The sequence below is a fragment of the Orycteropus afer genome, unplaced genomic scaffold, assembly GCF_000298275.1.
Source record: "Orycteropus afer afer isolate SDZICR_OR568_19922 unplaced genomic scaffold, OryAfe1.0 scaffold00198, whole genome shotgun sequence".
Classification (NCBI taxonomy): domain Eukaryota; kingdom Metazoa; phylum Chordata; class Mammalia; order Tubulidentata; family Orycteropodidae; genus Orycteropus; species Orycteropus afer.
In genome coordinates, this window is record NW_006921785.1 from 5310429 (window position 1) to 5322820 (window position 12392).

At 45.8% G+C, this 12392-nt stretch overlaps 1 protein-coding gene across 1 annotated transcript in view; it reads right to left on the bottom strand.

Annotated features, from left to right (window-relative positions):
• Positions 1-3719: 3719 nt before the first annotated feature.
• The window catches only part of XXYLT1 (xyloside xylosyltransferase 1), a 379814-nt gene continuing 371141 nt past the window's right edge, over positions 3720-12392 (bottom strand). Inside the window, exon 4 of the mRNA XM_007948012.1 lies at positions 3720-4116. Within this exon, the coding sequence (XP_007946203.1) occupies positions 3720-4116 (397 nt within the window). The remainder of the gene's footprint in view (positions 4117-12392) is intronic.

Here is a 12392-nt window from a genome sequence, read left to right on the forward strand (position 1 = left end):
ATCATGGGGAATACTACATCCAGCTGCCCAGCCATCCAACCAGGCCCAGCCAAGTTGACACACAAACTGAACTACCACAGCAGCCAAGCACATTAACCTTTTGTACTATCCAGGGACTCTGCCATGATAATAATGACCTGTAACTGAGGAGGGGGGTTTAAATTTTTATATCATTTAGGCTTTGTTATAAAAGTAATCAATAATCACTGTGGAAAATACAGAAATAAATACAGATGAAAATAAAAAATCACCTTAATCCCAGTATAAAGAAATGCTCTTCTGTTTTACTCATACATACAGGCATGTGCTCTATAGTGAAAACTTCATAAGGCAAACTAAACATAGTACAATGAATTGATTATGTTTGCATTACACTGATTTTTAACAGGATCCCAATTAGGAACCAGTACTCTGAAGATTTGTTAAAAAGCTGCTTAAGGTAAAGTACAGAAACACACAATAACTTTGTTGGTCTGGCTAGATTTCCTGTGGAGTATTATTTTACTGTCCACCACAGAGCTGGAAGGTCAAGGCCACAGGTGGTGGATGAAGGGGAAGCTCTGGGGTGAGTGATCTCAAAAGTATATGAGGAGACTTTGTTTAGTGTTTGACCATTTTGATCAAGAAGTTTATTGTTTTTTTTCTGGCAATAACAAAATAAACTTACAGCTATAGAAATACTTTTATTATTGAAATTATTACAGGAAGAATATGTTTATTACTGTGAGCCTAAATTTTTTTCAGCTTTTATCCCACTTGTTTCCCATTAAAATAACTGTTTCTGCAATATAGTATTTGCAACACATTTTCTTAAGAGTTCAACTATTGGAATATAGTAGAACAGGTTCGTTCACTTGTTCTTATACACACCCCCTCATATATGTTTATGTATGTGTATACACACAGATATATGCAGTTTAAAAAATAAAATTAGGATCATACTATACATATAATTTTATATTCTTAATAGCACATTGTAGATTCCCCAAAGCATCAAATATTCTTAAAAATATGATTTTTTAATGGCTTTCTAAAGTACTCAATATATGGATGTGTTGTTGTTGTTAGGTGCTGTTGAATTGTTCCCAACTCACAGTGACCCATGTACAACAGAACAAAACACTGCCCAGTCCTGTGCCAGCCTCACAATCACTGCCATGCTTGAGCCCACTGCTGCAGCCACTGTGTCAATCCATCTCATTTTTACTCCCAAGAACAGTATTTATTGTAAGACCCTCTACTTCACCAAGCATGATATCCTTCTCCAGGGACTGGTCTCTTCTGATAACATGAGCAAAGTAGGTAAGATGAAGTCTGGTCATTCTTGCTTCTAAGGAGCATTTTGGCTGTACTTCTTCCAGGATAGATTTGATCATTCTTCTGGCAGGCTACGGTATTTTCAATATTCTTCACCAACACCATAATTCAATTGCATCAACTCTTCTTCATCCTTCTTTATTCATTGTCCAGCTTTCACATGCATATGAGGTGATTAAAAATAGCATGGCTTGGGTCAGGTGCACTTTAGTCTTCAAAGTGACATCTTTGCTTTTTAACACTGGAAAGAGACCTTTTACAGCAGATTTGCCTGATACAATACATCACTTGGTTTCTTGACTGCTGGTTCCATGGGTGTTGACTATGGATTCGAGTAAAATGAAGTCCTTGACAACTTCTATCTTTTCTTCATTGCAAATACCTTTTTCATATGTCTGTAACATACTTTTTTTTATCTACTTCCCTATTCAGTACTTCAAGTTGCTTTTTTTTCCTATCATAAAAATACTGTAATGAACAATGTAGTATAGGATTTGGTCCACATCTCTTATTATTTTCTTACAATAAATACTGGAATTTGAGTTACCATCATGATGTTTTTATGAGTACTATTGATAGTGTATATAAGCCTCCAGAGGACAGTGCTTCTCACATATTGAGCATTCAATAACTGGCAGCTATAAAAGGGAAATCAAATAAGAGAACAGACCAATTCTATCACAGCAAAGAGTTAGGACAGAAATCGGCTCCACTTGGTCAGGGGATGATGTCGCTGGACAGTTTGGGGAAAAGGGTGTGTGTGAAAAAAGATGGAAGGATGGGGTCATTTTTACTCCCAAGAACAGATGGACCTGCAGATATCTAGAATGAAATTATTCTCCACTTTAAACCTAAGACTATACCACGACTCACCCTGATACCCTTTCCAGATATGTTCCTTTATAGTCCTTAAAGACCTGCTGTGAGCACATTTAGCTTAATCAGGTGAAGACAAGGAAGACTGAATGACACTGATTACATGCTTGATAAAGGACCTTCATGCAGTTGAAACTGTGATCATGGAACAAACAACATAAATCATGGTGTTGTCAAAGATTATTTATTAACTATTCTCACTTATGTTGAAAAGAAGTAAAAAAGTAAATTTAAATGACACAAAATAACATAAACATCCAACAGTATTTCTTCCTCGAAGGACCTCAGCTGGACTACACAAAATGGACCACCAAAAAGAAGACACCAAGAAAAGACACTCGAATTTCTACTAAGGTATAGGGTCGACCTGGTGCAATAGGAAAATAACCAAAACCAAAAAAACCAAACTCACTGTCATCAAGTCGATTCCTTCTCACAGTAACTCCCTTTGGGTTTCTGAGGCAATGATTCCTTACAAAAGTAGACTGCCCAGTCTTCCTTCCACGGAGTGGCTGGTAGGTTTGAACCACCAACCTTCTGGTTACCAGTCAAATGCCTTAGGCACTACACCAACAGAGGTCCTATGAAAGTAAAAAGGATGATTTTTCAAACACAGAGACTAGAATGCTGACATGCCTATGAGTGAAACCCTCTTCCAAGGCCACGTGGTTGCAATTATGGATTGCTTGGGCCCCTCTGTGGGATGAGCCTTCCCAGCCCAAAGAATTCTATTACATGTAGTTAGTGGGGTAGGTTTGATTTCTCAACACAGACAGGTCAACTGAAGCCAGCTTATGTGAATAAGGGGCAGTAGAGTTCTGGGATGCAGTTGAGGGATAAAAGAAAAACTGTGAATCCTAAAATAATGACAACAGTTTTCTTATGTGGGCTACAAGCTGGCCCTGAAGACCCTTCTAAGATGGGGCAGTTTTCAAACCTACATCAAACAACATGAGCCTCTTGGGAGTAAGCATACAGCCTTCTAGGATGTCATGTGAAAGATAGCATTGGTTTGGACTCTTAAGCTCTGGGCTGGCTGTCAAAACCTTGTCTCTCTTAATTAGAATTCACTGAGAGCTATAGCAGTAGTGTTTGTTGTTTCTTGCAAAAAGGATGGAAGCCTGTCAATTTAATTTAGGTTTATATTTGGTTCAAGAAAGGTTGGTTCTTTACAAGGTTTTCATTCCTTGGGGACTGAAGGCAAGGGGTATAATTTTCTTTCCTTCTTTTGCTTCATATGCATTGTCTTCTGGCTCACTGGAGGATGTGCCATTAACCATCCTTCATGATGCCTCATCCCCTGGAGTAAAAAGATCTCAAGGACCAGCAATCTGGAGGCCAGCCCTCACTGGGTGACCCCAGGACAGTGGTCCCTGGAGTAGGATGTCTACAGCACCTGGGTCACAAAGGACGTCCCTGAAGTGTCTCTGCAGGAATTCAGACACTGCCCTGAGGGCCTGTCCCAGAAGTGGCCCTTTCCTTCCCACAGATCCAGAGGACCCGAGGGTATGGCAGGCAAGGATGCACTAGTCCTCTGGGATAGGGGTATTGCAGTTCCCATGGTAGATCTTGATGTGGCCCTCACACCGGAAGTAGGCCTCGAAGATATCACTGTAGCCATGGTCCCTCCACCAGGTGCAAAGCTGCCGGTTCCAGGTACAGTCCAGCACATGGAAGAGCTCAGGGTGTTCCATGCCGATCATGGTGAAGAAGTCCTGGTCCCCAAGGTGGCCACGGAAATGGTACTTGTTGGCGAGCTGCTGCACTTGTGCTGGCTCCAGCAGATGGCTGTAGAGTGCGGACTGGCGCATGGCCTCCAGGTTCAGCAGCATCACCCCACTGTTGAAGCCAGGAAGCCCATCAGGGGGAGGGCCCCCAACCCGGGTCTTGGGATTCTCGTTGCGGAACTGCCAGAATGTATGCCTAGAAGGAGAGAGAGAACAGATTAGCTCAGTTTTGGGGGGCAAAGTTGTTTACCAGGCCCTTATTTCACTGGGTCTTCACAACTACCTTGGAAGGAGATACCATTTTTACCTTAACTTTACAGCTAAGGAAACTGGGGCACTCTGAGGTTCAGAATCTGCATCACACTACTAGTCAGTGACAGGTCTCCTTGATTCCTTTGCTTTTTCAGCATAAGGATGACGACAGTATCATCACTATCATCACCATCATCATAGCTAACACCGTATAAACTTATGATACACCAGGCACTATACTAAATCAACTTATTCAATCCTCACAATAACCTTATGTGACGGGTACTCTGTGAAATGATATATCCTTTCACACATGAGGAAATGAATGCGAAGAGAGGTTAAGTAACTTGCCCAAAGTCATACAACCAGTAAGAAACAGACCAAATGTAAAACCAAACCTACTGCCATCAAGTCGATTCCAACTCCCAGTGACGCTAAAAGACAGAGCAGGACTGCCTCATTGGGTTTCCAAGACTATAAATCTTTATGGAAGCAGACTGCTCCACTTTCTCCTGCCGAGTAGCTGTTGGGTTCGAACCACTGGCCCTTTGGTTAGCAGTCAAATGCTTTAACCACTACACCACCAGAGCTCCTTTGTAAGTAAAAGCAGGCAATGTGGCTCCAGAATCCATGCTCTTAAGACAGCAGCAAACTAGGTAGTACTTTCTACCACTTGCATTTGTCTGTGACCTTGAAAAGAAACAGGAAAATGGGGGAAGGAATTCCGAATGGTGGTGTGGTAAAGATACAGGAACAGGTGAAAACAGGTTGAAACAAAACCATTTTCTGTCTTAGAATGAGCCTCATTCGTTAAGACCCCAGGCCTAACATTTCTAAAAGGTAGGGCAAGGTCTGGAGACTGGCAACAGCTCAAGGCACACACCTACAGGCTGGAGTTAGAAGCAGCTTACAAAAGGCAAATAGAATTTTGGCTATTTTAGAAGGAATGTCACCTTAATTTCAATTTCTGTATAGAAATCCAATGTAGGTTCACAAACCATGGGATGTGAGAGCCAAAGGAAGGCTCCTAGATCCTTTATCCAAATGCTTCCATTTGCAGAGGAAAAACTGATTCAGAAACCTCCTGGTGTTGACCTGGTTGGAGCGCTGGTCATTCTGTTCCTCTACTCTTTACTATGATGTTCTTTTGTGTGCTGCGGGTGATGGGCAGTAGCAGGGGTCAAAATCCACACTCTGCTTTGAAGTCACAGCAGGGGTGCCTGTGTCTTGGAGGAAGAAGGGAGGATAGGAAGGCCCTCTGTTTCTACTCTTCAGCAAGCTGGGGGCTGAGAGGCAAAGAGCCTCAGACCTGGGGCATCATTACCCATCTCAGCAGGGGGGCTCCTCCAGAGTCAGAGGTAAGCATGACCTGGCACCCAACTCGCTGGGCTGAGGGAGGGAGGGGGCAGAGGCAGACAGGGGACAGAACATCCTTCTGGGTGGAGATCTTTGGGAACATAATGCGCTGCACCGTCAACTTAATCAGATCGAAGAGTGAGAACCAAAGAACCAGAAAGAACCAGGTCTGGGGCATGAATATGTTTTGATTGTGAGAAGCAGAGAAGGGGCAGGAAACTGGAACTGTAAGCTGCCCAGTGTGACTGCTGAAGCAGAAACACAGGCTGAACCAGTGATTCTCTAAAAACAAAATCATTTCCAGGGTGCCCTTGTTCAAAGCTCTCCTAGTATCCTGCAATGGATTGGAAAAACAGCAGCTACTTATGGGAATGGAGGGGTTCTCTGGCCTCCACCACAGCTGGGTGCTCTTGGAGTAAACACGCTAGCCTCGGCCTAGAGAGAGTTCTATAAGGGATGTGAAAGTGATTACAGCTCAAGTAAGGGGTTCTGTGGTTGTTAAATTTGTATGTCAACTTGGCTGGGCCTGGTTGAATGGCTGGGCAGCTGATGGTAGTTATTCCCCATGATGAGACTGGCAATTACCTCCATAGTGGGACCTACCACAAGTAGTAGCTAAGCAGCTGCTTTAGAGATGTGGTCTGCTTCTGTATATAAGAAATAGCTTTGGGAATGATCTCTAGCTTATGGCACACTTGAACCCTGCATATAGCTGTGTTGTTGTTCAGCAGCCTGCCATGCTCTGCTGACCCTAGGACTTTCAATGGACTTGAATTAATAATGGCCTGCCATGTGGTTTGGTAATGTTGGTACTGTGCCATTTTATTTGTTGACTTTGGGCTTGCTAGCCTCAGCAGCCAGTAGCTGCCTGAGTGAAGAGATGCCTCTAGCTTCAGTGGGCCGGGAGCAAGAGGCAGAGCTGAAGCCCACCCAAGGTCATGGGGCTTTCACACAGACCCTAGAGCCTGGCACTTTGAATTCGGACTCCTAGCCTCCTGAACTTTAAGAGAAAAACTCTTGTTTTTTCAAGCCATACCATTTGTGGTATATTCTTGTCAGAGTTGTTGTTGTTGTTATGTGCCGTCGAGTCAAACCCGACTCATAGTGACCCCTCCTTGGGTTTCCAAGGCAGTTATCACTACGGAAGTAGGATTGCCCAACCTTCCTTCCGAGGAGTGGCTGGTGGGTTTGAACCGCCAGCTCTCTGGTTAGCAGGCAAGTGTCTTAGCCACTATGCTACCAGAGCTCCCTCTTGTCAGAGTAGCACTAGGTAACCAAGACAGGCTCTCATCCCATCGTAAAGTAGACTAACTAGATGGTACCACCGTTTCCTCATATGCCATAACATGGTGTGGTTTGCAAAGCCCTCTTACATCCAATACCTCAGTGCCTTCCCTCAGGCAGCCCAGAGGCATTATTATCTCCATTTTAAAAGAAAAGGAGCAAAGGTCCTCAGCGTGTTGGTGCAGGGCCCAAACTCCATCCTAGGGCTTCTAAACTCTAAGGTCCCTTTCACCACTGGCCACCTCACATTCCATGGGTTGATGTTCCAAACAGCATTAGGATTTAATTCTTACCTCTGAATTTGGATGGCATACCCCAAGACCAGGGCCACTGAGGATCAAGTGATGCAGCTACTGCTGGCATTCAATGAATTGAGGCTTAGACCCAAGAGCTGTTTTGAGATAGTCAGTGAGGGCCCCAGACCCTAGCCCTCCCGTGCAGAGCCCAGGGCTTGACCATATATATTCACAGACCCCTGCAGTGGCACATGATGGGGTTGTAGAAAACTTTTGCATGAATCTACGAATCTGGTTTTGAGTCCTGGGGCTTCCAGAAGTTTCTCTGATTAACATCACATGCTTATAACAGCCACATTACTGTGCCTAACTGTCCGGATTTGGGCCTGTGCAGGATCTTGTTCCCATTCGCCATGGTCACCTGGAGATCGACACTAGAGGGTTAAAATTTCTTCTCCCCTGAGAAATAATTTCAACTGAGAAACATGTCCCCATACAGACAGTCTGTTGTAAATACTGAGTCCTTTCAGATGTCAGCAAGGTCTACTGGGAAAACAAAAATTAAGAATTCTTAAGCATATTCTTCCAGTTATGGATGATAAATTTTCTAAATTTTTTATATCGAGTATGTTGTAATTTGTAAGCTTAAGAAAGACTATTAAAAATGCTAGAGCTCATGAAGGAAATCCATTTTAATGGAAAGAGACATTTGAAATCATTTTAAAGACAAAGTCCCTTCCACCCTGAGTCTTCCCCTGTGATCACTGCCAAGGTTACTTCACAGGGTTCTCAGCTAGAGACACCCTGGCCAGAGAACCTAAAGCTCACACAGGAAAAAACACACAATGCCTCTTCTTGGTGGCACAGTGGATAAAGCTTTTGGATGCTAACTAGAAGGTCGGCAGTTCAAACCCACCAGCTGCTCTATAGAAGGAAGATGAAGCAATCTACTTCTGTAGAGATTTACAGCCTTGGAAACCCAATGGGGGTCTCTATGAGTTAGAATTGACTTGATGGCAGTGGGTTTTGGTTTTTGGTCCTCTCCCCACCACCCCAAATCACAGGCCCTTTAGCCTTCCTGCCTCTTCATGATCTTCTCTCCTGGGTTGGCCTCCCTCAGAGTTCTCCATTTTGACTTCCAAAGGGAAACACACAGTGAACCTGGAGAGTCTGCACAAGGCTCCCCTGGAAGGTTCTAAAAGCCTGTACTGACCTAGAGGCTAAGTTCAAGCTGTAGATGTTGGGCAAAGAAGGCTTCATTTTAGGCAGAAGATGTCAAAGATGACATTACATGCTGCAAGTCTCCTCACCATGGTCAGCCCACGAATGCTCGTCAGAGCTCAGTGCAAAGTCATTGATAAGCCAGCATGGTTGGACCTCTTCCAGGAGGAAGCATGCTATCAGGATGTTGGTCTAATCAGCAGGGCTGGATCAGGAAGCATCATTTCTCTATGCCACACTATGTACCAGGCCCAGTTAGCCCTTGTTTGACTTGCAAGGGACCCTGCTTTCAGTCCTCTAAGAAGAAAGGCCAGGGGTGTTGGTAGCAGCCCAGTGTTCCATGCACCTCACCAGGTCCTGTAGGATAACTTGGAGATGGTTCTGGCCCAGAGGATTCTGATAAACACTCTGTTGCCCTGGCTGGGTGACATGGGACTATCCTCAGACCAATGACACTGTATTTCAGTCCTCCCTAAAGCTGAAGCTGGAGTTCTGTGGGACAGGTGCTGTCCTTAAGCTCCTTATGGGGACGAATGCCAAATGGTATCAAACTGGAGTTGTGGGGCCACCTGCAAAGCTTTAAACCACCCTTTCCCTAATGCATTATTTGTTGCCAAGAGTCACCACTGACCTCCCAATAGCAAGGTCTGAAGTAGGTTTAGGTCTCTAGCCTTGCTGGACATTTTAACAAGATCCCCAGGCAATTCTTAAAGATCTTGTGAAAATGTAGATTCTGATTCAGTATACCTGGGGTAAAATGCAAATTCCTAGGAGTGGGGGAGGTCAAATCAGAAAGACTTGGTTCAAAGCCCTGCCTGAAACTCAGGTCAGCAACTGAGATTGCAAACCATAATATCCATGGAACCTGGACAGGAGGGACTGAGGCAAGGCTGGGGTGAAGCAGGGCTCTCTTGACAAACTGAGAGGGCTTCAGGTGGAGCTGGGACAGTTCTCAGTGCTGAGTCTAGGTCGCCCGGCAGGGGAGAAGTTCTGTGGTACTCCACAGCAACAGACAACAACAGAGACTCTGTAAGGAGCTTTGGCAGTGCAGTGCCTAAGGCATTTGCCTGCTAACCAGAAGACTGGATGTTCAAACCTACCAGCCATTCCATGGATGGAAGACGGGGCAATCTACTTCTGTAAAGATTTACCACCTTGGAAACCCAACTGGCATTGCTGTAAGTTGGAATCGATTCGATGGCAGTGAATTTGTTTTTTTAAGACCCTGTGAGGAGCTCTGGCAGTGTAGTGGTTAAGGCATTTGGCTGCTAATCAAAAGGTTGGTGTTTTGAACCCATCAGCTGCTCAATAGGAGGAAGATTAGGCAGTCTACTTCTGTAAAGATTTACAGCCTTGGAAATCCAACAGGGGTTGCTATGAGTTATAATCTCCGAATTGGAATCAGCAGTGAGTGAAATGCCCTGTGGGGAGGGGCACACTGCACAAGGTTTCCCTCTTCCCACTTGAGCTGCAGTCCCTCCCCATCCCCTGCAGAAGGAACCAGCATGGAGACCTCCTCCTAACCCCTCCTGCCTCTCCAGGTCCAGCCCCATCAGAGGCTGCAGATGCTCTGCTTTGGGGACTCCAGGCCTCTTTGCACTGTTCATCTCAGCCTAAGAGGAATGAGATGGCCTTAAGGAAGATTTTGGGAGAGAAGAAGAGGGAGAAAGGAGCTAACAGCTGCTGAGAAGATATTTACCTCATTAAACAGGACAGTATTACTGTCCACTCCATCCCATTTCAGAGAGGTGAAGTAACTTACACAAGGCCACAGAGCAGACTGTGGCACAGGGGAATTGAACTTGGCTGCCTATGTCCCTGGGAGTTCTGGTAGTATAGTGCCTAAGGCACTTGACTGCTAACCAGAAGGCTGGCAGTTCAAACCCACCAGCCACTCCTCAGAAGGAAGGTTGGGCAATCTACTTCCGTAGTGATACTGCCTCAGAAACCCAAGGAAGGGTCGCTATGAGTCGGGTCCGACTCAACAGCACATAACAACAACAACAACAGCCTATGTCCCCCAGAGTCTATGTTTTTTTGAGTGATGTTCACTGGGGCCTTCAGCTGGGGGATTGAGGATCTGACAGCACTTAACCACTGTGATACCATGACTCCACCAATAACATGGAGAAATTATTATAGCTCACCTTTACCTGAATTCTCATTGTCCATAGACTCTGAAGATAGCTATGAGGTCCAGGAAAGCCCTTGGCAAGTCCCTGACCCCTGCTCCCTCAATGGGCTGAAGCTGAACAAGCCTTGGTGGGGTGGGCAGCCTCTGTTCAGGACATGTAGGCTGCTGAGAAACACAGAGGGGTTCTGAAATATGGGTGTGGGGGCTAGAGGTCAGTAGTACTGGTCAACCAGCAGAGAGAGGTCCAGATGGCAGCACTTAGTGAGAAAGGCAGGAAACCCAGAGAACATTCTGGGCTGAGAGAATAAATCAATCAGCAAGAACTTAACAGAGTACCTATTGGCTCCAACAGATAGGGTATGAGTAGAGCACCATTCCTGACATCAAGGAACTGGAGTGATGAGGAGATATGATGCCCCACGTGAATATGCCAACAGTGGCAGTCATAAGATGAAGAGGGAGGATCAGGAATCTAGAACCTGAGGCCTGGATTCAAGGCCAGCTAGCTGTTTGTGCCCATGGCCTTTTGGGAGCTTTGGTTTGCTCAGCTATCAAATGGGGATGTGGACGATACTCTCCTATGGATTGTTATGAGACCTTAGGAGCAAATGAGTGTGAAAACGCACTAAGCCCTATTCGGTACCCTGCCCACAGGGAGCGGTCCTGCTGCCACTGTGGTACTCAGACACAGAGCACACACTGCAGACGCCCAGTTTCTGCCCAGGCTCCTCTCAGGGTGTGGTGGTACTAGAGACTAGCCTTCATCCACCCAGCCAGCAGTCTGGAAGTTTCTGTTTCGACATGGTTTCCTGCTTCGGGGAGTCTGGAATGATAAAGTGAGCCACATTGTCTGCCTTAGTCCCAAAGCTGCCCAGGCTATGACCAATTTATCTCTATGAAACTGAAATCTGGCCCAGTGTTAGAATCATGGACAGTGAACAATACAAATAAATGGAAAGTTACTCAGTGCTGGTCTGGTATCACCACAACCCAAGTCTTGATGGCTCTGCCACAAGACCGCCCAGCCAATTCTGGAGCTCTGAATGCTCTCCAAATCACCACAGTCTTCTTTTTTCTGAAGCCCTCTTGAAGGGACATTGGTCAGCCTGAGGGCTTCCCCATGGCATGACTCAGATTGTGCTCCTGAGGTGAAGCTGCTCACCCTGTGGCTACAGGAGGTGGGATGCTCTTCTCTAAGTTTCAGCTCCTCCTCTCATCCACACAGGGAGCAGGTGGGTCCCCTGACCTCATTCTTTGCCTGTTTGGGCACTTCACTCCCCTTGGCTTCCTCACACACTGGCTGCCCTGGAGGTGTGAAAACAGATGGGTGGGGACTGCAGAATCCACTTCCCATTCAATCCAACCCACACCTCCAGAGTACTTGTGTACCTGAACTGGGCTAGGCCCTGGGAGGGTTGCATGGGGAAAGGAACTGGGGGAGGGACAGGGGGCAGAGATGATGGAGGAAAAAGCACTGGAGGATTCCAACTGGAAAGTGGAACTCTGAGGGGGCTTCAAGCCTGGGATAGCAGAGCCATTAAATGCAATGCAAAGGCTGGGCAAGTGGGTATGGGTGAGGAAGAAAGAGGAATGAGCCACTCAGTCTTGAACAGGTGCCCACAAGAGGAACAACCACGTAGGAAAGCCCAGCAGGTGCCTGGACATACAGGTCACAGCTGATATTCACAGCAGGGATAACAGAATTCTACAGCAATTCTACATTTAGATGGAGGTGGAGAGGAGAGAAGCCGGGAAAGATGTGGGAACTTGGAATACCCCTACCTCCTGGCTGTCAAGCTGACAGAGTAGTGGGCACTGGCACTGTGGCCAAGAAGCATTTTATTTGCTATGGGAACCTCTGAGGAGCCAGACAAAACTTTGGATAACCTGCAAGTTCACTCTGTTCATGCCAACCTCGTGTTCTTCAGCACTGTGATCCAGGAGCCCAGTAGAGCACCTCTACCCTTCCTCCTCAATTACATCATCACC